This window comes from Pelobates fuscus, chromosome 4 (assembly GCF_036172605.1).
Source record: "Pelobates fuscus isolate aPelFus1 chromosome 4, aPelFus1.pri, whole genome shotgun sequence".
Taxonomy (NCBI): domain Eukaryota; kingdom Metazoa; phylum Chordata; class Amphibia; order Anura; family Pelobatidae; genus Pelobates; species Pelobates fuscus.
Window position 1 is genome coordinate 155,365,501 of NC_086320.1, and position 26,235 is coordinate 155,391,735.

Sequence of the window (26,235 nt, forward strand, 5' to 3'; positions counted from 1 at the left end):
AAATAAGTGCATTCATCTTCGCATGGGAGGGAAAAGCTAGATTAATTTTTTTTAGAATTAAAGAAAAAAAAAGAAAAAAATATATAGTTTAGTAAAAAAAAAAAAGGGGGGGGGTTTACATTTTTAGCACAAAGTTTTTCTTTTTGGTGCTACAAGATTTCCTTGACTTGAGCCCATGTTTTAAAGGAACAGTAATGCTTTATTTTAAGTGGAGTTTATATAAAAGTGCATTTAGAAGAGTTCAAAAATATGCAAGAGGCAAGGAGATATTCTATCTTTCATTTTATTTTCCCACCAAGTCTACAACAGCAAATTCACAATTCTCCACCACACTGCAGTAGATAATGAAGGCCCTCCATTTTGAGATCCCAGACAAACAATCAACATATTGGCTTCTCCTGAAGCCGTTGTCAAGCTCCAGTCACTACTGTGATTATTCTGGACTATTTGCCTCTGTATTTTAATCGGTTAAAAGTATTAAACAGCCAGTTACAATACAGTTTTTATATCACATAAGTCACTTACAGTGGTTCTCTCTTTCTATCACCCCCACCTCCAGTCTCTTTTTAAAGTTTATGAATTTGTGAAGCAATAAAACATGCAAGACAAATGTTACACATTTTGCATACATATTTGAACTTATCTCAGTGTGCTAAATCATATAAAAGCTATTTATAATTAGGCATTACTGATCCTTTAAATATGGCATAGCGGTAAAGATTTACCTATAAGGGTTTAGGTTATTTTTCACTCTTAAGTACCAGTATTCCCTATACGAAATATATTTTGCAATGGTCCGGCCATTTCTTTCCATAGTGACGTGTCAAGAGTCAAAGAAAATTTCAAGGCTATATGAATGTGGTGCACAATGCTTTATACCCAGTTGTGCTTCCACATGGACACGTGAACACACTGCTAGGTGGTGGGGGACGGGCTCTGTTTCTTCTTCTTGCTTTTGCATGATTTGCAGACGCAACAGATAATGCAAGGTGATGCCAAAAGAAGCAAAGGTGATGTCACAATAGCAATGATCCCCAAGCCAACAAGGATGCCCACAACCTGTAGCAAAACAAAACAAAAAAATAATAATAATTTAAATAACATATACAATTAAAAAGAACAACCTAAACACCATAACCACTTTAGCTCACTGTAGTAGTAATAGTGTCAGGAATGCCTAGTGCCCCTCTCCCTCCATTGTAATAAGTCAAATCGTTTTTGAAGGGTTTGACTTCTAATCTGGGGTCTTCCAGAAGATGCTCTGTGCCTCCACTACCAACGCCTGGAAAGAGACACAGAGTTTCCTAAATTGGAATTTCTGTTAGCTTTCCTCAACTAAGCCATGCAGTGCAGCGCTAGCTCAATAGCAGTGAATGCCAGACTTTGTACAGAGAACTTCTGACTCTGATGATCTGATTAGTTACACTGGAGCACCAGGGGACTCCTTGCACCATAACCACTACAGTACGAACCTTTAAATCTATTAAGTCTTTCTCCTAAGAGAAGATTTGTTTAAATATCTTCATGAACCTCTATTTGGAGAGGGATTGATCTATTTATTTTCAGTACAGAACAATGGCAGGAATATAGACAGTGAAAGTAACAAATTAAAAGATTATGAAACAGATTTATTTGACAATGAATCGCTAAACGGTTTATCAGACAGTTACAATAATAAAATGGCTATATTGACCAACAGGGTCATTAAGACAATCCAAAGGTCATTAACATTTACTGAACTAGCTCTGTGAAGCAAGGACAACCAATGGAGATAAGGACATGGGACAAGGTTCATTATTTATTCTGATGTCCTTCTGCAATTCACCTACCTGTGTTCTGTTCCACATAACAGATGCTCTTGAATGTCCAAGCTTGTTCCTACAGGGACCTTTGTCATAATGTCGCAGAAAAATATCATTCTGAAAGAAAGAAAAATTAAATCAGCACTTGTTTCCACAAAGTGATTAGCTGAAGTAGTTTTATATAAACAACACAAATATTCATGAATAGGTTCAGATGGTTCAGTGTTTTGGTTATCCTATTACTCTCAATGTTCTCTGCTCATAATTATTACACTTAGGAGATGAGCAATATAACATTACTTGTCTGAAATTGTAATCCATGTCTATATATTTTTTTAAAGCAAATATGATTGTATTGCAACATTGAATTGTGCAATAAAAATAAAATATTTAAAAATAAAGAAATTTTTGAAAAAGTCCTATGCATTATGTATTTTTGGAATAACAGGAGCATCAAATGTCAGAATTATTTTTGTAAAAAGAACTCCAATATATAGCATATTGAGTATACTGGTTTTTATTTTCAGCAGACTGTTACTTCCTTGTTTCAAACATTCTGTGCAGAAGTAATGTATGTTTTTTTTTCGAGCTGAATTAAACCAGAAAACAAATATATATATTCTCGTAAAAAGGAGTGCTGGTTTTCTAGTTTTTCACTTTGTGGAAATGTTAAGCTCTTCCAAATATGCATGGTATTAGGCAATCATTAATATTTGTTTGCACTAGCTGGCATGCTAAATTAATCTCTAGGGAGTAGAAGAAAATTTTACAAATGTATCGCAGCCACTTTTGCTTTGCGATGTGAAGAAGTTATATTTCCACATCTCTTAATCAAGAAATGTATGTATAATATATTAATATATGTTCCCATCCCTTGTGGGTGGTATTTTTTGGGGGGGTTATTCCTCATTCTCGGGTCCTCTATCAGAGAACTGGGAGTCTGAGGGTTCTGTGCAGTTTATTAGCTGTACTCTTCTGGACAGCAATCTCAGATGTTCCACCTGGAATCTACTGAAGCCACTCCACCAATTTGGAGGTCACAGTCTGAGTGTTTCTTATCACAACTGGAAATACTGCCTTCATTTTCCACATACTTTCTAGCTCTTCTTTCAGTCCTTGGTATTTGTCCATCTTCTCATGTTTCTTCTTCTGAAGTTTTCCATTCTTTGTTTACTACCACAATATCAGTTTGGTTGGCCACTACTTGCTTGTTTTTTTTTCCTTTTGGTATGTGGGCATAGTGAGGTACAGTTAATTATCTAATCAGCAGCTCAGCAATTTAGAGCAAAGAAACAAATGTATGTGTTTGGGATCTTCCTTTTTCTGATAAATCAGTCAATTGCCGTTTTCTCTCTCATTTTTTTTTTTTCTTTTCAGTGTAGGGCTCTATTGGGGACATCTGCATAAGACGTTCCAAATGTTAATTTTTAAATTGTTTAGAGGCCCAACAGTTTAACATTATAAATGTTGAAAAGAAAAAACACACACACATTCACACACACTAGACACATTTAGTAAAGGTCTCTTGAGGCTTGGTGATCGGAAACAGATAATGTTTACTAACAATGGCTGTATCAGGTTGCAGATATGCTCTTAACCCCTTAAGACCGCAGGACGTACTATGCCGTCCTTATTTTGGTGGCTCTAAACGCCGCAGGACGGCATAGTACGTCCTGGGCGGTCTTCAGCCCCACGTGGCCGGCGGAACATGGCCGCTGCAGATCGCGGTCGGGGGGCATGCCTGGCCCCCCAGGCAGCCCCCCTGTGCCTGGGGACCGCGGTCTGCAGCTTCCGATCGCAGTGACAGGCTGTCACTGCGATCGGTATTTACCATGTGTCAGCCGATGGGAAATCCGCTGACACATGGAGCCGGCCGCATTCTTCTGCAGCAGATCGCGGTCGGGGGACATGCCTGGCCCCCCAGGCAGCCCCCCTGGGGTCAGTGACCGCGATCTGAACTGTCAGGCTGCAGTCTGATCACACTGACAGGCTGCCATAGCCTGTCAGTGCGATCAGTGTTACTATGTGTCAGCCCATTGGCTGACACATGTAACTGCAGCCATTAGCCCCCTACAGATCGCGGTGGGGGCATGCCTGTACCTCCCAGGCATCCCCCTGTGGCCAATTACCGCGATCTGTAGGAGGTGATCACAGTGACAGCCAGTCACTGTGATCACTGTTAGTATGTGTCAGCCAATGATCTCAGATCACTGGCTGACACATTGTCTCTGCCCCTCTCCTCACCTCACTTCGATCTGAGAGAGAGAGGCAGAGAGATCGTGGTTTTTGCAGCTCCTGTGGAAAAAGAAAGTTTAATTTTTTTTTCAAAGTTTTAAAATTTATATTTTATTTAACCCTTTCAGTGCTGATCACAGCATATTACTGTGATCAACCTGATTAGGGTATTTATTTATTATTATTTTTTTGGATCAAAAAAAAATTATTTCTAATTTTTTTTGATCCTTTGTGTCAGTCGCAGCAACCCAAATCTCCATTACCCTTTCCCCGCTGCCGTGATCACTATACTGTACAGTATATCTGCTGTACAGTACTGTATCAGTGATCACTGTGATCAGAGGGCTCTCTGATCAGACTGACCTTTTTTAGGGTTATTTTTACATATCAAAAAATAACCCTTTCAGTTTTAAAAACTTTTTTGGGTCAAAAAAATTATTTCTAATTTTTTTTGACCCTTTGTGTCAGTCGCAGCAACCCAAATCTCCATTACCCTTTCCCCGCTGCCGTGATCACTATACTGTACAGTATATCTGCTGTACAGTACTGTATCAGTGATCACTGTGATCAGAGGGCTCTCTGATCAGACTGACCTTTTTTAGGGTTATTTTTACAGATCAAAAAATAACCCTTTCAGTTTTAAAAACTTTTTTGGGTCAAAAAAATTATTTCTAATTTTTTTTTACCCTTTGTGTCAGTCGCAGCAACCCAAATCTCCCTTAACCCTTTCCCCGCTGCCGTGATCACTAAACTGTACAGTTTATCTGCTGTACAGTACTGTATCAGTGATCACTGTGATCAGAGGGCTCTCTGATCAGACTGACTTTTTTTTAGGGTTATTTTTATAGATCTGAAAATAACCCTTTCAGTGTACTGATTGCAGCTGCCTATACTGTGATCAGTACATTTATATTATTTTTTGAGGGCGGGTAGTAGGTGTTAGGCAGGTAGATAATTAATTACCCACTTTAGTATATAAATTAATTAATTTGTCCCCCTAGAATGGCACGTCGCTACTCAGCCGAGGAGGCGTATGCCATTCTGGCAGGCAGTGATAGTGACACTCTGCAAGACAGTGACACTATCACTGCCTCTGACATTGAGCCTCTGAGTGAGACCTCAAGTGATGGTGCCCCACCACCACTCACAAGAGGACGCTCAGCAAGCCCAATGCCAGGCGGAGACTGGGTGCCTCCAAATATGATGGCCCCAGAAATACCGCCGTTCACTGTTACACCTGGCATCACTGTAACAGTGGACGACTGCGAGCCAATTCGTTTTTTTGAGCTCTTTATGTCAGACGATATATTTGAGCTCATGGCTCAGCAAACGAATTTGTTTGCTATGCAGTATCTCTCTGCACATCCGGGGTCCCATCATGGTCGCAGGAATATGTGGAGACCCACGGATGTCGCAGAGATGAAGCGGTTTTGGGCTTTAACCCTAATGATGGGTATTGTAAAAAAGCCCAGTATCAGGTCCTACTGGAGCAAGCAACGTATCCTGGCTACACCTCTTTTCCCTGAGGTTATGTTGAGGGATCGCTACCTGCAACTGCTGCGATTCCTTCATTTTAATGATAACTCGCTGTGTCCCCCTAGAAACGACCCACTGTTTGACAGGCTATATAAAATTCGGCCCTTTATTCAACTCCTGTCAGACAAATTTTCTGAAAATTATGTCCCCGATAAAGATATTTCAATTGACGAGTCCCTTATGAAATTTAAAGGTCGACTGCTATTTAAGCAATATATTCCATCGAAGCGGTCCCGATATGGCGTTAAATTTTATAAATTATGTGAATCCTGTACTGGTTACACATGGGCGTTTCGCATTTACCAGGGGAAGGATAGCCATCTTGACCCACCAGGATGCCCTGATTCTGTGGGTACAAGTGGCAAGATTGTTTGGGATCTAATCCTTCCCTTGTTGAATAAGGGATATAGGCTATGGGTTGACAATTATTATACCAGTATAGAATTATTTAAAAATTTATATTGTTTTGAAACCCTAGCCTGTGGCACAGTGAGGAAGAATCGCAGGGGTTTCCCCCAAGCCCTGGCAAGTGGCAGAAGCAGTAGAGGTTCCTCTTCAGCTCTCCGCCAGGATGAGTTGCTTGCTCTTCGCTTCAGAGATAGGAAAGATGTATACATGCTGTCTACGATGCATGACGAAAGTACAGTGCCAGTGTCTGTGAGAGGTAGCACTGAGCATCTGGAAAAGCCGAAGTGCATTGTAGACTACAGCAAGTTTATGGGGGGAGTAGACTTGGCTGACCAATGCATACAGCCCTATCTGGTGAACCGAAAAACTAGGACCTGGTACAAGAAAATTGCAATCTACGTGAGCCAGATTGCAATTTTCAATGCCTATGTCCTCTATACAAAAGAGGTCATAGGTAGGCCCTGCCCTTTCCTCGAATTCACATTAAGCATTTTGTCCCGTATGTTATTTACCCAGCCCCCCAATCCCACTTTGGAATCAGGAGATCTCCAAAGACTTTGTGGCAAACACTTCCCTTCCCGAATCCCATCCACCCCTAGTAAAAAAGCTCCCCAAAAAAAGTGCCGTGTTTGCTACAAGAAAGGAGTCCGAAAGGACTCCAGTTTTTATTGTCCAACCTGCCCATCTCTACCCGCCCTCTGCATAACAGACTGTTTCAAAGTCTACCATACAGAGCTGAATTTCTGAATCACTCTGTATGGGACTTTGGCAGTTTGTTTGCTTGATTTACCTGGATTTCTGACCTCGGCTTGTCCTGACTACGCTTTGTTAGCTGCCTGTACCGACCCATTGGCTTGTTTTACCGACTACTCTGAATTCTGGATTCCCCTGACCTTGGCCTGTCCCTGTTTACGCTAGCCATTCTAAAGTGGCTACACCAAACAACTCAAAATACTACATTTGTAGTACTTGAAATGTGACTTCCCAATAAAAAACTGATCACAGGGTTAATGCTGTGATTAGCACTGAAAGGGTTACAAAAAATAGTTTTTTTTTTTCGTTTTTTTTACTTCTCAAACTTTTCGCACAGTGACTCTCTATGTGATATCAAAGATCTATCTGCCTCCCTCTGCCTTCAGATCAAAGTGTATGTGGGGTACTGTTCTATTCATGTGATATAATAAAAACCTGGAAACATGGTACATGTAGGTACTGTTATATTCAAAAGACAGTGTTAAATCAAAATACTAAGTCTCTAGTGCACTAACTAATATCAGGATTATGACATTTCCAGTGAAAATGCTATTTATCTGATTAAAAAGACAAAAATCAAAGTAGAAATCACTACATGGGCCCAGCATTTCTGTTAAAATGGCTAGACCTAACATCTCAAATTATGCCATTTGTTATACTCTGGGGTGCCTACTTTTGAAAATGGTTTGCCATAACGGTGGGAATGTTATTACCCAGGCTGCCATACTCTCTGAAAAGCTACATAGGCCCAGAAAATAATATTGGCAAACTTACAAGCTGAAAGGGCATCTAATATATTTCGCCCTGTGACTTATCAGTAAAATCTGAAATAATAGTACGTGGGGGTACCGTTATATTCAGAAGACAGTGTTAAATCAAAATACCAAGTCTCTAGTGCACTAACTAATATCTGTATTATGACATTTCCAGTGAAAATGCTATTTATCTGATTAAAAAGACAAAAATCAAAGTAGAAATCGCTACATGGGCCCAGCATTTCTGTTAAAATGGCTAGACCTAACATCTCAAATTATGCCATTTGTTATACTCTGGGGTGCCTACTTTTGAAAATGGTTTGCCATAACGGTGGGAATGTTATTACCCAGGCTGCCATGCTCTCTCAAAGGCGAGATAGACCCAGAAAATCACTTTGTTAAATTGCCAACTTTGAAAAGGACATCTAATATTTTTGTCCCCATGACTTCCCCCCCAAAACAGAGAATCTAGTACATGGGGGTACTGTTACATTCAGGAGACAATGTTAAATACAAATAGTGAGGCTTTGTTGCAATAACTCATATCAGGAATATGAAATGTCCTGTGAAAATGGAGTTCATGTGCGTGAAAAAGCACAAATAAAGCTATAACCCCTATGTGGGCCCTTCATTTCTGATAAAGTGGTTAGACCAAACATCTTGCAATGCACCATTTCTTATACTCTGGGTTGCCTACTTTTGAAAATGGTATGCCATAATAGTGGAAATGTTATTACCCAGGCTGCCATGCTCTCTCAAATGCGATATAGGCCCAGAAAATCACTTTGCCAAATTTCAATGTAATAAAGCCTAAATGGATAAGCCGTATATATGACCGTGTAACTTTCCAAAACACCATAAAACCTATACATGGGGGGTACCATGGCGCTCGTGAGACCTCACTGAGCAGAACTAGGAGTGTTTCAGGGCAGTAAACTATATACTAACAATAATATTATCAGTGAAAGTACAGATTTTATGTGAAAAATGCAAAAAAACCAAACAAACACTAAATTTGGCTAGGGTTTGTGCCCAAGTGGCTACTAGAAAAGACTGGGCATACCCCATTTTGAATACCCTGGGATGTCTACTTTTTCAAATGGTATGCCATGATGGGGGTAATTTTCATTTCTTGGCTGCCATACGGTCTCAAAGGCAGCCTGGACACTGCAAACTAATCTGACAAATTTCAAGGTGAAAAAGCATAAATGGATAAGCCGTATATATGACCCTGAAACGTTCCAAAACCCCATAAAACCTATACATGGGGGGTACCATGGCGCTCGTGAGACCTCACTGAGCAGAACTAGGAGTGTTTCAGGGCAGTAAACTATATACTAACAATAATATTATCAGTGAAAGTACAGATTTTATGTGAAAAATGCAAAAAAAACAAACAAACACTAAATTTGGCTAGGGTTTGTGCCCAAGTGGCTACTAGAAAAGACTGGGCATACCCCATTTTGAATACCCTGGGATGTCTACTTTTTCAAATGGTATGCCATGATGGGGGTAATTTTCATTTCTTGGCTGCCATACGGTCTCAAAGGCAGCCTGGACACTGCAAACTAATCTGACAAATTTCAAGGTGAAAAAGCATAAATGGATAAGCCGTATATATGACCCTGAAACTTTCCAAAACCCCATAAAACCTATACATGGGGGGTACCATGGCGCTCGTGAGACCTCACTGAGCAGAACTAGGAGTGTTTCAGGGCAGTAAACTATATACTAACAATAATATTATCAGTGAAAGTACAGATTTTATGTGAAAAATGCAAAAAAAAAAAACAAACACTAAATTTGGCTAGGGTTTGTGCCCAAGTGGCTACTAGAAAAGACTGGGCATACCCCATTTTGAATACCCTGGGATGTCTACTTTTTCAAATGGTATGCCATGATGGGGGTAATTTTCATTTCTTGGCTGCCATACGGTCTCAAAGGCAGCCTGGACACTGCAAACTAATCTGACAAATTTCAAGGTGAAAAAGCATAAATGGATAAGCCGTATATATGACCCTGAAACTTTTCAAAACCCCATAAAACCTATACATGGGGGGTACCATGGCGCTCGTGAGACCTCACTGAGCAGAACTAGGAGTGTTTCAGGGCAGTAAACTATATACTAACAATAATATTATCAGTGAAAGTACAGATTTTATGTGAAAAATGCAAAAAAAACAAACAAACACTAAATTTGGCTAGGGTTTGTGCCCAAGTGGCTACTAGAAAAGACTGGGCATACCCCATTTTGAATACCCTGGGATGTCTACTTTTTCAAATGGTATGCCATGATGGGGGTAATTTTCATTTCTTGGCTGCCATACGGTCTCAAAGGCAGCCTGGACACTGCAAACTAATCTGACAAATTTCAAGGTGAAAAAGCATAAATGGATAAGCCGTATATATGACCCTGAAACTTTCCAAAACCCCATAAAACCTATACATGGGGGGTACCATGGCGCTCGTGAGACCTCACTGAGCAGAACTAGGAGTGTTTCAGGGCAGTAAACTATATACTAACAATAATATTATCAGTGAAAGTACAGATTTTATGTGAAAAATGCAAAAAAAAAAACCAAGCACTAAATTTGGCTAGGGTTTGTGCTCAAGTGGCTACTACAAAAAACTGGGCATACCCCATTTTGAATACCCTGGGATGTCTACTTTTTCAAATGGTATGCCATGATGGGGGTAATTTTCATTTCTTGGCTGCCATACGGTCTCAAAGGCAGCCTGGACACTGCAAACTAATCTGACAAATTTCAAGGTGAAAAAGCATAAATGGATAAGCCGTATATATGACCCTGAAACTTTTCAAAACCCCATAAAACCTATACATGGGGGGTACCATGGCACTCGTGAGACCTCACTGAGCAGAACTAGGAGTGTTTCAGGGCAGTAAACTATATACTAACAATAATATTATCAGTGAAAGTACAGATTTTATGTGAAAAATGCAAAAAAAACAAACAAACACTAAATTTGGCTAGGGTTTGTGCCCAAGTGGCTACTAGAAAAGACTGGGCATACCCCATTTTGAATACCCTGGGATGTCTACTTTTTCAAATGGTATGCCATGATGGGGGTAATTTTCATTTCTTGGCTGCCATACGGTCTCAAAGGCAGCCTGGACACTGCAAACTAATCTGACAAATTTCAAGGTGAAAAAGCATAAATGGATAAGCCGTATATATGACCCTGAAACTTTCCAAAACCCCATAAAACCTATACATGGGGGGTACCATGGCGCTCGTGAGACATCACTGAGCAGAACTAGGAGTGTTTCAGGGCAGTAAACTATATACTAACAATAATATTATCAGTGAAAGTACAGATTTTATGTAAAAAAAAGAAAACACAAAAAAAACCGCTAACTTTGGCTAGGGTTTGTGCCCAAGTGGCTACTACAAAAGACTGGCCATACCCCATTTTGAATACCCTGGGATGTCTACTTTTTCAAATGGTATGCCATGATGGGGGTAATTTTCATTTCTGGGCTGCCATACGGTCTAAAAGGCAACCTAGGTCACTCAAACCAATCTGTCAAATTTCTATGCAGAAAATAAAATAATGGACAAGCCGTATATTTGACCCTGTAACTTTCCAAAACCCCATAAAACCTATACATGGGGGGTACTGTTTTACTCGTGAGACATTTCTGAATACAAATATGTATGTTTTATTGCAGGAAAACCGAATAGTATTCTGACATTAACAGTTAAATTGCCATGCTGAAATTGAAAAATAACAAGATTTCATAATTTTTTCAAGTTTTTTAGATTTTATACATATAAAATGGAGTTCCATACATGAATGTTTGATATTAAATGAAAGCCCTGTTTCCCCTGAACAAAATGATATATAATAAGTGTGGGTGCACTTAGTATGAAAGAGGTAAATTATTGTTGAACAGACATATAGTAAAATTCTGTGGTTTGTTTACATTTTTTTTGGATCACAACTTGTACATTTGGCTGCGGTCTTAAGGGGTTAAGGTACTAGATACTCAGAACTACGAGCTAGGAAGTTTACCTTTTACTTTTAGTCACAATATCATTGTTTAAGAATCGTTAAACCAAACAAGCTAAAACCTCAAATTAGAATTGCCTCTTTTTATTATTACTTAAAACTGGCCAGCTCCGGACAGCTTGAGCAAGTTTAAACCAGACAAAATCCAATGAAGACTTGTCCAAAGTCACTTCACCACTTCACCTTGCAGGTCACATGTGGCATAACGGAAAATTTAAAGGGATTTTGGCTCTGCATGATTGAGCACAACAGTGTTATATTTTAAGGTAAAGCATAGGAATGTATGACACAAGGCTGCAACAAAGTCAGTTTTACTGACCAAATAAAAACATTATTTAATTTTTTTCCACCATAGTAAAAATATCATAGACAAGCACATATTGATCAATGCTTGCAAGAATGGCTCTCATAACTCATGTAAATAGGAATTGACACTTTCAAAAAATAACCTTGTCAAGCCTCCTTGGCTTTCAATCAGAAAATTGGCCTGGTTATATCCTGGTTGTTTAGCTCTGTGGGATGTAATGCAAGAGAAAGATAATTGAGAACCAACTTAGCACCAGAGCGCCTGTCTTGCAAAGACTTCTCATTGAGCTGCATTGGGAAGTCTGTGATTGGAAAACCATAGAAATTCTGAGCTAAGAAAGAATGTGATGGCTTGAAGATGCTTCAGACAAGAGACCTGCAGCTTTTTCAAGCTGTTTTAGATATATTACCAATGAAAAAATATATCTACTTAATAGTGATTATTTTTACTTTTGTCCCTTTCACAGAAAAAAATGAATTAATCAATCTTTCTATTTCTCCTCATCATTTGCAATATTTTCCCTTGACTGAACTAGATTGTGATTCCATTTGATACATTTTTTTTATATAAATTTAAAAGAAAATGGCGCCCTGCATTGCTTGCCAGTACTTTAACACTATTATTAAAAGGAACACTGTAGTGGTTATGGTGCTATGAGTTCCTTAGCACCATCCTATAGCAAGTAGTCAAACCCTATTAATACAATTTAAGAAAATATTGGGTCCAGTGGCATACATACCAGGGTGGCAGGGGTCGCGGCTGCGACCGGGCTCGGCCCACCAGGGGGCCCGGCCGCCCCTGCGACCCTGTATGTACCCACTGGGCCAGCCTCTTCTCCTGGGGGGCCCTGAAGCCGGCCACCTCCGGGCCCCCCGAGGCTGGCCCTGCTTACACCCGGCGGGCAGTCAGGCTGGCCGGTGCGCGAGGGAGCACTCTCCCCTGAGTGCTTCCTCTTCAGCTCCCTCGCGCACCGCACTGATGCCGGAGCCGGAAGATGACGTCATCTTCCGGCGCCGGCATCCCTACGCAGCGCGCGAGGGAGCTGAAGAGGAAGCACTCAGGGGAGAGTGCTCCCTCGCGCACCGGCCAGCCTGCCTGCCCACCGGGTGACCGGCCCCCCAGGAGCCCAGCAGCACCACTGGACCCCAGGGAATCCCCTCAGCACTCCAAAATGTAAGGAGGCTGGGGGGATTAAAAAAAAAAAACATGTGTAAGTGTGTGTGTGTGAGTGTTAGTGTGTGTGTGTGAGTGTTAGTGTGTGTGTGTGTGTGTGTGAGTGTTAGTGTGTGTGTGTGAGTGTGTGAGTGTGTGTGTGTGAGTGTTAGTGTGTGTGTGTGTGTGAGTGTGTGAGTGTTAGTGTGTGTGTTAGTGTGTGTGTGTGTGAGTGTTAGTGTGTGAGTGTTAGTGTGTGAGTGTTAGTGTGTGAGTGTTAGTGTGTGTGTGTGTGTGTGAGTGTTAGTGTGTGTGTGTTAGTGTGTGTTGGTGTTTGTGTTAGAGTGTGTGTGTCTGCTAGTGAGTGTGTTACTGTGTGTGTCTGTTACTGAGTGTGTTTGTGTTTGTGTGTTAGTGAGTCTGTTTGATGTCTGTTAGTGAGTGTGTGTTTGTCAGTGAGAGTGTATGTTTTGTAAGTGAGTGTGTATGTATGTCTGCCGCTGAGTGTGTCTCTGTCAGTAAATGTGTGTGTCTGTTAGCTAGTGTGTATGCATTTGTTCGTGAGAGTGTGTGTGTGTGTGTGTGTCTTCAGCACTTAACTTTCTCCAGCGCCGGACTCCCATGGCGCTGGGGATCCCTCCGCCTCTCAGCTCCGAATGCGCATGCACGGTAAGAGCCGTGCACGCATTCAAACCGCCCATAGGAAAGCATTACTCAATGCTTTCCTATGGACGTTCAGTGTCTTAAAATGGCGGAAGCGCCTCTAGCGGCTGTCAGTGAGACAGCCACTAGAGGCTAGATTAACCCTCAGTGAAACATAACAGTTTCTCTGAAACTGCTATGCTTTCAGCTGCAGGGTTAAAACTAGAGGGACCTGACACCCAGACCACTTCATTGAGCTGATGTGATCTGGGTGTCTGTAGTGGTCCTTTAAGTGTGTGTGCATCTGCATGCACTGGCGTACATACCGCGGTCGCAGCCCTGCAACCCCTGCGACCAGGTGCCCGCCGCCATGTGTTGCTGCCCCGGCCCGCGCAGAGTAAGCGCGAGGGGGGGGGCCCACGGATCAATTTTCGCACCGGGGCCCCATGTGTCATGTGTACGCCACTGATTGGGTCCCACAGGCATTCGCATCCCCAGAACCTACCTACATCTTCTCCTTCAGGAGAATCCAGCTAGCTTTACAGAGCCAAGCACGGCCACACAGGGCTGCACTCACTGATTCAGAGCATCAGATGAGCTCTGCCAATGAAAGCGGTCCTAGAACTGCCATCCTTTATTCTATTCTTTTGCAGAAGAAGACTGGATGCAGCATTGACCCAGAGAGTTGTCAAACTGTACTATAATGGTTTGACTACTTACAGTGCGGCATCACTGAAACCACTTATCATATGCTCTATCTATTAAAATTACTTTTCTGATGGAAATCTTGCAGTATTGTAAATCCCCTTAATTAAACTAGTCACACACAGTTTAGTAGAATCGGACTGAATGGAAACAGAGCGGTTAGGGCAAGGTTATATCATATTACTGTAAATCACAGTACAAATAGGAAAAAATAGAAACAGCTCAGGGATTAACATTTAAGATGATCAACATTCAAGGTTTAGACAGGGATATTGTAGCACTGAAAAGGTCATAACAAGCACAGTTCTAAAAGTGGCATCAAAAATATATAATTTAAAAAATAAGTGTAGTTATGGGTCTTTGCTGAAAAAATAGTTCTAGACTTGAGTTTAAACCACCTGCTAAATTCTTGTACAGTAGTAGGCAGATCAGATATTTTGGATTTGAAGATAACATGTAACATGAATTCAGTCTCAAATGAATACAATAACATTCAAGGGTCAATATAAAAACTTCAAATCATTCCAAAGCTGGAAGAGTACCTTGAGAATATTGGTAATAGTAATAATAGTAAAGGTATTTTGAAGGAGTTTTTTTTTTTTGTGGGTATTTTTTTTTTATTATTCTTTACTATAAATGATCTGACCAACTTGAACAGGCATTTCTTCCAATCAACTCTCCAGGTCTACAGAGAGCTGAGCTGCAGTTGCGGATGTTCACGATTGGCTTGGCATAGACATAGAAACATAGAAACATAGAATGTGACGGCAGATAAGAACCATTCGGCCCATCTAGTCTGCCCAATTTTCTAAATACTTTCATTAGTCTCTGGCCTTATCTTATAGTTAGGATAGCCTTATGCCTATCCCACGCATGCTTAAACTCCCTCACTGTGTTAACCTCTACCACTTCAGCTGGAAGGCTATTCCATGCATCCACTACCCTCTCAGTAAAGTAATACTTCCTGATATTATTTTTAAACCTTTGTCCCTCTAATTTAAGACTATATCCTCTTGTTGTGGTAGTTTTTCTTCTTTTAAATATAGTCTCCTCCTTTACTGTGTTGATTCCCTTTATGTATTTAAATGTTTCTTTCATATCCCCCCTGTCTCGTCTTTCCTCCAAGCTATACATGTTAAGATCCTTTAACCTTTCCTGGTAAGTTTTATCCTGCAATCCATGAACCAGTTTAGTAGCCCTTCTCTGAACTCTCTCTAAGGTATCAATATCCTTCTGAAGATACGGCCTCCAGTACTGCGTACAATACTCCAAGTGAGGTCTCACCAGTGTTCTGTACAATGGCATGAGCACTTCCCTCTTTCTACTGCTAATACCTCTCCCTATACAACCAAGCATTCTGCTAGCATTTCCTGCTGCTCTATTACATTGTCTGCCTACCTTTAAGTCATCAGAAATAATCACCCCTAAATCCCTTTCCTCAGATGTTGAGGTTAGGACTCTATCAAATATTCTGTACTCTGCCCTTGGATTTTTACGTCCAAGATGCATTATCTTGCACTTATCCACATTAAATGTCAGTTGCCACAACTCTGACCATTTTTCTAGTTTACCTAAATCATTAGCCATTTGGCTTATCCCTCCTGGAACATCAACCCTGTTACATATCTTAGTATCATCAGCAAAAAGACATACCTTACAATCAAGACCTTCTGCAATATTACTAATAAAAATATTAAAGAGAATGGGTCCAAGTACAGATCCCTGAGGTACCCCACTGGTGACAAGCCCAAGCTTCGAATATACTCCATTGACTACAACCCTCTGTTGCCTGTCACTTAGCCACTGCCTCACCCATTCAACAATATTGGAATCCAAACTTAAAGATTGCAGTTTATTGATAAGCCTTCTATGTGCAACAGTGTCAAAAGCCCTACTGAAATCTAGGTAAGCAATGTCTACTGCACCACCCTGATCTATAATTTTAGTTACCCAATCAAAAAAATCAATAAGATTAGTTTGGCATGATTTCCCTGAAGAGAAACCCATGTTGTCACTGATCTTGAAATCCATGTGTTTTTAGATGTTCAACAATTCTATCCTTTAACATGGTTTCCATCACTTTCCCCACTACTGAAGTAAGGCTTACTGGCCTATAGTTGCCCGACTCCTCCCTATTACCTTTCTTGTGAATGGGCACAACATTCACCAACTTCCAATCTTCTGGGACTACTCCTGTTATCAATGATTGGTTAAATAAATCTGTTAATGGTTTTGCTAGTACACCACTAAGCTCTTTTAATAGCTTTGGGTGTATTCCATCAGGTCCCATTGACTTATTTGTCTTTACTTTTGACAGTTGAAATAGAACCTCTTCCTCTGTAAACTTACGTGTAATAAATGAATAATTTATTCTTTTTATTAACTGAGGTCCCTCTCCTTAATTTTCATCTGTAAATACCGAACAAAAATATTCATTGAGGCAGTCAGCTAGACCTCTATCCTCTTCTACATAGACCTTTATCCTCTTTTACTTTTCTTTTCTCATTTATGTATCTAAAAAAAGTTTTGTCCCCCTTTTTTTACTGACTGTGCTATTTTCTCTTCTGTGTGTGATTTGGAAGCTCTTATAACTTGCTTAGCCTCTTTCTGCCTAATCTTATAGGTCATTCTGTCTTCCTCACTCTGTTTTTTTTTATAATTACTAAATGCTTTTAGTTTTTTACTATTTTGGCCACATCTGCGGAGTACCACAGTGGTTTCTTGAATTTTTTGCTTTTACTGACAAGCCTAATGCAATTTTCTGTTGCCTTCAGTAGTGCAACTTTTAAATAATCCCATTTCTCTTGGACGACATTTAAATTGCTCAAGTCTGATAATGACTCCTTTACACATATTCTAATTTTTAGAAAAGTCTGTTTTTCTAAAGTCTAAAACTTTTGTTTTGTGTGGTGTGACTCAGTCACTGTTCTTATATTAAACCACACTGATTGATGATCACTGGATCCTAAACTTTCACCTACAGTAATATCGGATACCAAATCTCTATTTGTTAACACTAAATCTAGTATGGCTTCTTTACGAGTTGGCTCCTCAACGACTTGTTTTAGAGACAATCCCAGTAGGGAGTTTAGAATATGTGTGCTCCTGGCACAAGCAGCCATTTTTGTTTTCCAATTCACATCAGGAAGATTAAAGTCACCCATGATGATAACTTCCCCCTTCATTGTAATTTTAGCTATTTCCTCAACTAGTAGATTATCTAACTCTTCAATTTGTCCTGGGGACCTATAAATCACACCTACACGAATTACTGTGTAATTACCAAATTCTAACGTAACCCAAACGGACTCTATGTTCACCTCACTAACTTTTATTAGGCTAGATTTTATGCTATCCTTCACATACAGGGCCACCCCTCCCCCTTTCCTGCCTTCCCTGTCTTTTCTATATAAAGAGTACCCTGGTATTGCTATGTCCCAGTCATTTTTCTCATTATACCATGTCTCAGTAACAGCGACTAAATCTACACTATCAGTTGCCATTATTGCCACAAGTTCATGGATCTTATTCCCTAAACTGCGAGCATTTGTAGACATGACTCTAAGCTTATCATTTTTTAACACACTTGCTACAGGCACCTTCTGTCCTTGTTTTGGGGGACTATTGGATTGATGTTTTATCACCCTTTTGCCCCACCCCTTTTAGTTTAAATACATCCTAGCAAAACCTCTGAACTGCTCACTGAGAACATTTGTTCCCTTTTGAGAAAGATGCAAACCATCTTTTTTGTACAGTTTATTTCCATTCCAAACAGAACTACCATGAGAAATAAAGCCAAATCCTTGCTCCCGACACCATTTACCAAGCCACAAGTTAAAGTCCCTAATACGCATCCGCCTGTCGTTCTGAGTGTTATGCACAGGCAGAACTTCAGAGAATGACAGTGTGGAAGCAACCTGCCGTATATCATTGGCAAAAACACTAAAAACTTCCTTAACCTCTGAAACCTCATTGCAAGCTAAGTCATTTGTCCCTAGATGGACAAGTACATCCAATTCCCCTTCCTGCTTTGCTCGCTTAACAATATTACAGATACGTTTCCTGTCTCTGTGAGCAGTAGCTCCGGGAAGACACCTCACAAGACCCCCATTGTCCATCTCCACACCTCTTATGATGGAATCCCCCAACAACAACTGCTTTCTATTGGGCCTCACCATAGTCTCGAAGCCTCTCTCCACAACATCACTAGCCTCAGTGCCTCTCTCCACAACACCACTAGCCTCAGTGCCTCTCTCCACAACACCACTAGCCTCAGTGCCTCTCTCCGCAACACCACTAGCCTAATTTCCTCTCTCCACAACACCACTAGCCTCAGTGCCTCTCTCCACAACACCACTAGCCTCAGTGCCTCTCTCCACAACACCACTACCCTCAGTGCCTCTCTCCACAACACCACTACCCTCAGTGCCTGTCTCCATAACACCATTAAACTCTGAAAGTGCAGAAAATGAATTATGTAGAGCAACAGACTGTGCAATATGCCTTTTATCCACAACTCTAAGTCTACCAGATCCTACAGTGATCCATCTGCCATTCCTATTATGTCTCTGCGGCAGTGGCTTTGCAGCAGTTCCAGCCTGAGTTTGTTTACCAGATAATTTACAAATCTCAGACTTCAAAAATACAATCTCCTGCCGCAAGATAGAGAACTGTCTACAGATTAGACAACAACAAAACCTCCAAAAAGTGGAACGTGAAACAAATGCATAGCAACTATTACACTGAACTAAGTCTGCCATTCCAATATGGCGAATAATTTAAATCAAACAAATCTTAACTTTTAATTTATACTCCTGAATACCCCAGATTACCTCCAGTTTCTCTCCAGAATATCTCCAACCACACACACTTAGAAGCAACACTTAGATGAAGCAACCAAGCTATATTAGCCAAGCTAATTACAGCAACCCTTATATACTCCTAAAATCACCACCCACTAGGAATGTTTAACACCTGGGTAGGCCTCTGCTTATTTGCAAACAATAGCTAATTTACACAGCAATCAATAGCCAGTAGCTAACTAATCAAATCAAATGCCTTATAATTACCAACAGGAAATCAAACCTTGTGCAATCAGTAACCTTTTCCTACAGATGAATCTTACCTGTAACAGTAAAAAAGAAAACTCTTAGCACAACTCTTAGACAGTTGAAGCTTCTGTAAAACTCTCCAGAATATCTCCAACCACTCACACACTTAGAAGCAACACTTAGATGAAGCAACCAAGCTCTATTAGCCAAGCTAATGACAACAGCCCTTATATACTCCTCAAATCACCTCCAACTAGGAATGTTTAACACCTGGGTAGGCCTCTGCTTATTAGCAAACAATAGCTAATTTACACAGCAATCAATAGCAAGCAGCTACCTAATCCAATCAAATGCCTTATAATTACCAACAGGAAATCAAACCTCGTGCAATCAGTAACCTTTACCTACAGATGAATCTTACCTGTAACAGTAAAAAAGAAAACTCTTTTTTAGCACAAATCTTAGACAATTGAAGCTTCTGTAAAACTCTCCAGAATATCTTCAACCACACACACTTAGAAGCAACACTTAGATGAAGCAACCAAGCTATGTTACTATGAATGTGTGACAGCAACCACTGTAGCTGTGATCGGCTTATTCATCAGGCCCACTTATTCCATGAGCACAACTGTACATGGAGCTAAATTAAATTGCTGGACAGGGGTCTGTGTGTTAAGAAAAAAAAAACTCAAAGTCCAGGATAAATTTCCCCTTTTTCAAAACAATACATGCAGAAAGTGAAGCACTAATCTAAGAAAGAAAGAGGAAAATAGCTTTTTCCCCAGTATTTATAGTCTCTGAAATGTCAAATGCCACCACCGGATAAGACTGGACAGTAATACCTGTTATTCTCTGCTAGGCTACAGAATTTCTTGCTTTGATATATTTTTTTCCACAACACTGGCCTATCTGGATACAGTGTGGATATTATGCCTTCCAATTACAACATTGGTCAAGCCATAAATACAACATGCTTTTTACATAAAGACCTTCCTGTGATGCTTTGTTGCCGTGTGCACATCATTTCCTTGATTAATATGCCATCCAAAGAATTGAACAAACCATTTTTGCTCTGACTACTATAAGTACCGTATATACTCGAGTATAAGCCGAGTTTTTCAGCACATTTTATGTGTCTGTGTCTGTATTATGGCAATTTACATTGCCATAATACAGACAATGGGGCTGTGGGGGCTGCAGAGATCTTACTTACCTCTCCTGCAGCTCCTGTCAGCTCCCTTCTCCTCCGCGGCGGTCCGTTCAGCACCTCGGTCAGCTCCCAGTGTAAATCTCGCGAGAGCCGCGGGGTCATAGTGCGGCTCTCGCGAGACTTACAGTGTGAGCTGACAGAGGGAGCTGCACGGACCGGCGCGGAGGAGAAGGGAGCTGACAGGAGCTGCAGGAGAGGTAAGTGCTCCCTGCCAGCCCCCCTTCTTCCCCCACTGAACTACCAATGCCACTGGACCACCAGGGAGTGAGAGCCCCCCTCCCTGGCCAGCTAGCAAGCAGGACGAAAATAAATAAATATAAATAATAAAATATTAATAATTAAAAAAATAATAATAGTACAAATAAAATAAAATACAAAATAATAATGAAAAAAAATATTAAAATAATTACAAAAATAATAATTAAATTAAATAAAATAATAAAAAATAATAATACAAAAATATTAAAATAATTAAAAAATAATAATAAAATTGCCCACCCCCCACCAAGGCTCTGCAACACACACACACACACACACACACTGCATTCATACACACATACACACACTGCACACACTGCACACATACACACACACACACGGCATTCATACACATTGCACTCATATACACACACTGCACTCATACACACACACACACTGCACTCGTACACACACACTGCATTCATACACACACTGCACACACACACACACACACTGCATTCATACACACACACTGCAAATAAATATTCAATTAATATAATTTTTTTAGGATCTAATTTTTTTTGAAATTTACCAGTAGCTGCTGCATTTCCCACCCTAGTCTTATACTTGAGTCAATAAGTTTTCCCATTTTTTTTGGTAAAATTAGGGGCCTTATATTCGGGTCGGCTTATACTCGAGTATATACGGTAAGTCATTTTTTATCAGCCCTATTTTATTATATGGTGTGTACTACATTGTTTTTTTATTGCATTTTTCCATAGAAAGGACTCCAACCACCTACATATGCCAGAGTGAGGTTTGTACCACTCTATGCTGTCCATTAGGAGCCAATTTAATGCTCCATAATCTGTGAGTGTATATATCTAGCAATCTTTTGGTGAAAATACTACACCATGTTGCTGGTTTGGTCTTTTTTTTTTTTTTATATATATATATATCTTACGTGATGTTGCATTTAAACCGAGCACTCCAAATATACAAGCATGGATTGTACCGCTTAGGGTCATACATTTTAAATTGCTGAATTGTAGCTAAAAAAAAAGTGTAAGTTCAACTTTCTCCTCACTTGGACACTGTACAATTATTACACTATAAGACTTAATTTTTGTCCCAATCTTATTGTTCCATGTGACCACAATTACTCCGGATCAGGCTTAGATCTTACCAGTATTTGATTGTCCTGGAGCAGCCCTTGTTGAGTGAATGCTTGTCATAAAGGGATTTATATATATTTTTTGGCAATGACAAATAACTTACATCAAGGTTTTGCAAGCAGTACCAGCAGAATGTGTGCTTGCAGTTTTTGCACATCATTTGGGCGCAGCCTTCATTCCTCTCAATGTAGATCTGACACACAGGACACTGCTTGATACAAGCATCTCCATCTCCATTGATAAGGACACTAGGAAATAGATGAAAATATATTAGCATACTTCCCAAGGACACCTATATCACAAGGTTACATCACAAAGTCATAGTAAAAGGGCATATGCCATTATTTTAAAAACCGTTTTATATCAAATGAAAATTCACAGAATTTTTCATTTAAAGTGAATTCCAAACTGAAGACCACAATTCTGAACTTGTAAGCATAGCTAACTTGGAGATTTTATATCAATTATCCATTGAATTCCTGACATTTCTAACTATAGTAAATAACCCTGTCAGCGTGGGAAACCTCTAACTCTCCATCCTCAGTTTCCTGAATACATTTTATATAGGGTTCAGACATTTCTCTCAAGCACCCATTCTTCACATGAAACATGAATGGTACTATAAACAATAATTATTTTCACTTCCCAACTCTGGACAATTTTTTTTTTTTCGGGGGGTGGGGTGGAATTAGGTAAAAAATATTAAAGGGTCATTATTAAATTTAATAAGAGGTCCTACAAGAACAGCTGGATCATATATAGAAAAAGCAAAGGCACTCTCTATAAAAAAAAAACATGAAACATAAAAACAAAAAATTAACCAGACATCATCGTGAGCAAACCCTCTCTAACAGGAAAGTCTGGTTTTAAAGAAAACCATACGCCCTAATTATTATACTAAACATAGTGTAGTTACCAAAACACAGGTATTGCACGCAGTACATGTATGATATTTGTTATTATTAGGAACATCAGAGTGCCTTGAATGTGATCAATGTACTTCTAAGAACAAAACTTAATATTAATTCCAGGAACCACACATTATTCACATGAGAAAACTACACCCAAAGTCTGTTCACAGATAAATGAATTTGTATAATTATGCACTGGATCAGAGAATCCGAAATAAGGTAGGGAGAGGTTTCATAGAGAAACAAACTAAAACTGTGGGGATGGATGGCTTATCCAGACAGCTTTAAACATATATTTAAATAATGTAGGTCAATGTTTCCTCAGCTACTTAATACATAAAATTTGACATACAATGTGTTCTCTTTAAAATGTGTAGATAGATACTGGTAATGAAAGCATAAAAAAAAAAAAAAAACATCAATTGAAACAGACAGAACTAGAAATGCCTTCAGAGGCCTGGGGTTCTTGCAATGGTCTCAGGATTTCACTGCCATCAATCAACTCATTTCGAAACTTGTCCCCAATAATATTTTGGATTAATTTTTTAAATGATTTATATCAGTGGCGTACACATGACCTATGGGGCCCCGGTGCGAAAATTGATCCGTGGGCCCCCCCCGCACGCTTACTCTGCGCGGGCCTGGGCCGCAACACATGGCGGCGGGCACCTGGTCGCAGGGCTGCGACCCCTGCGACCGCGGTATGTACACCAGTGCATGCAGATGCACACACACTTAAAGGACCACTACAGACACCCAGATCCCAGACTACTGCAATCCCCTTCTCACCGGTCTTACATGTTCCCAGCTTGCACCGCTGCAATCTATAATGAATGCGGCTGCGAGGCTTATTTTCCTGTCCGGTCGCACCTCCCACGCCTCCACGCTCTGTCAGTCCCTGCATTGGCTTCCAGTTAGATATAGGGCCCAATTAAAAATTCTGGCGCTTGCTTACAAATCCCTACATAATGCTGCTCCAACATACCTATCCTTCCTCATACACAAGTATGTCCCGTCAAGACCCCTGCGCTCATCCCAAGACCTACGCCTATCCTCTGCCCGGATCCCCACCTCTGACGCTCGCCTTCAAGACTTCTCTAGGGCTGCACCTATTCTGTGGAACTCCCTTCCCTTCTCAATCAGACTTTCACCCAGCCTCCACTGGTTCAAAAAATCTTTGAAAACTCACTTCTTCATTAAAGCGTATCAATTAAACTGTCAGCAGGCTTCTCATCCCCCACTCCATGACTCCTTTCCTGCAACTGTCAAAAATGACCTACCAAGCACTCAATAAACCCTTCTCTAACAAACTATTTAATTCCCCTACTTTAACCCTTTGTGTCACTATACCCCACTCCCTCTAGCATGTAAGCTCATTGAGCAGGGCCCTCAACCCCACTCCAAACCCGAGTACCCCCTCTATACTAAATCCCAGTCTTCCGCTTCTACTAAAACCTGGCCCTTGTTAAAAAAAAAAAAAAAAAATCGTCCAACAAGCAGACTCCACTCACATTGCAGCTGCCAGTATGCGACTCCAGAGTCCAGCCTCTGGTATACTCCCAATGGTGCTGTCCACACCCTGTGCCAAAGCGGATCCTCCCACTACTCCATGAAATCCTGTGAAGGTGAAGCACGTTGACGTCACGTGACGTGACGCTGCGTGCCTCCGTACACCTCCAGGTCCTCCACTGTCCAGCCGCGGCCATCGCAACACTGAACAACGCACACTCTCACCAACCCACAGGCCGCTAGTTTGACATGCTTGCTTTACAGAGTTTTGTGCCATATGCAAACACTGACACTCACTGTGATCACTTCCAGGCAGTTTATTGCAATGTTTCGACCTGAAACCAGGTCTTTATCAAGCTTTATAAAGACCTGGTTTCAGGTTGAAATGTTGCAATACACTGCCGGGAAGTGATCACAGGGAGTGCCTGAGATTTTTTTCATTTTTACAGATAGTTTGGGGTTTGCTGACCCAATGCCCAGTGCACCCTATGTTAAACCTTGTGATTGAGTGCAACTCTCCTTTTCTCGTTATATGCAAACACTGAAACATGACTTTTAATGCCTATTTTTATGCCTTCAATGCCCATTTCAAGGTCATTTAGAAATATGTTAAATAGAAGCGGTCCCAGAACAGGACCTTGAGGGACACCTCTTACCACTTTTGTCCAGCTTATAAAAATACTATTAATGCCAACTCTCTGTACTCTGTCATTTAACATGTTCAAAATCCTGATTCCCCTTGCTGTACTACTAGTACCTCTATCCCAATTTATGTCAGGGTAATTATATCTCCAATCATTAAAGTGTTAGCCAGATGGGCAGCTCTTCCAATTTGCTCTAATAGCTTTTCTTTCTCATCAATATTAACATTAAGTGGTTTATAACATATCCCAACTGTGGCAGACCGCCTGGCACCCGACCGGTTGCCTCTGCCAATCGGTGCTTATTTAGTGCTTACCGAGTACCACAAGCACCGAACCAGACACCATCAGCACTGTAGTCCCCACTTCCAGCGTTACAGCTTGGTTGGGGTCTCACTGTCCTCCACCCACCCTGGACCCAAGACCAGGATCCAGCTTCCAGTGGGTAGACCTTTCCACCAAGAAAGTGTAGAAATTTGCTCTTAAAAGAGCACGTGATTATAATGCAAGCGGAGTATAGTGATATAGCGATCCCCAGAATGAATACAGCTGTCCCCTCCACACATGAGACGAGGCTCTATGTTGAGGGTGAAGAGGAACTCCTTTAATGGTAGCCACAACTGGCCTTATATGCAAGTCCCCATGCAAGGGGCACTCCCCTCTGGATCTAAGAGTAAACCACAGTAGAAACAAGAACACAATTACATTGGCTCTCAGATTGAGGACACTCCCATACATAATAAGACAATCCCTCCCCTGTGCCTGGGAGATAATTGAGTCATGAACTGAACTAAGCTCAATTATCTACAGACACAAAAACCACACATTTCACACCCCAAAAATACCTTAAAATTCATAATAACCCAGGGTGCAGGGCCTGGCAGCCAAGATGGCCGGTCGTGCTCTCTGAGAGCTTTAGCACCAGCGGGCACAAAAACGATAATCCAGAGCGATCCAACAATGCCAGCAACACACGGTGCCCAGAGAGAGACGCAGGACCACATGAGGCACAGAAAGATGCCAGATACACACCGAAACGCAACACGAGCACTTGAATCGTCCACGAGGCCTAAACCGGAGCGGGGCCTGAAGCCAAGGGGAGGCGGCCGCTCACCAGGCACGGGACCCGCTCACAAGCGAAAATCTGACATTGCCATGCTACCCCCCTCTGGACCGGCGGGGGTTATCCCGGTACTCATCGGGGATGATCAAC

The 26,235-nt window shown here is 40.9% G+C and overlaps 1 protein-coding gene across 1 annotated transcript in view; it reads right to left on the reverse strand.

The window, feature by feature from the left end:
* Nucleotides 1–483: 483 nt before the first annotated feature.
* RNF144B (ring finger protein 144B) overlaps nt 484–26,235 on the reverse strand; it is a 72,767-nt gene continuing 47,015 nt past the window's right edge. Inside the window, exons 6-8 of the mRNA XM_063451689.1 lie at nt 22,065–22,209; nt 1,830–1,919; nt 484–1,059 (exon numbers count right to left, since the gene is read on the reverse strand). Of these exons, the coding sequence (XP_063307759.1) occupies nt 916–1,059; nt 1,830–1,919; nt 22,065–22,209 (379 nt within the window). The 3' untranslated portion in view covers nt 484–915. The remainder of the gene's footprint in view (nt 1,060–1,829; nt 1,920–22,064; nt 22,210–26,235) is intronic.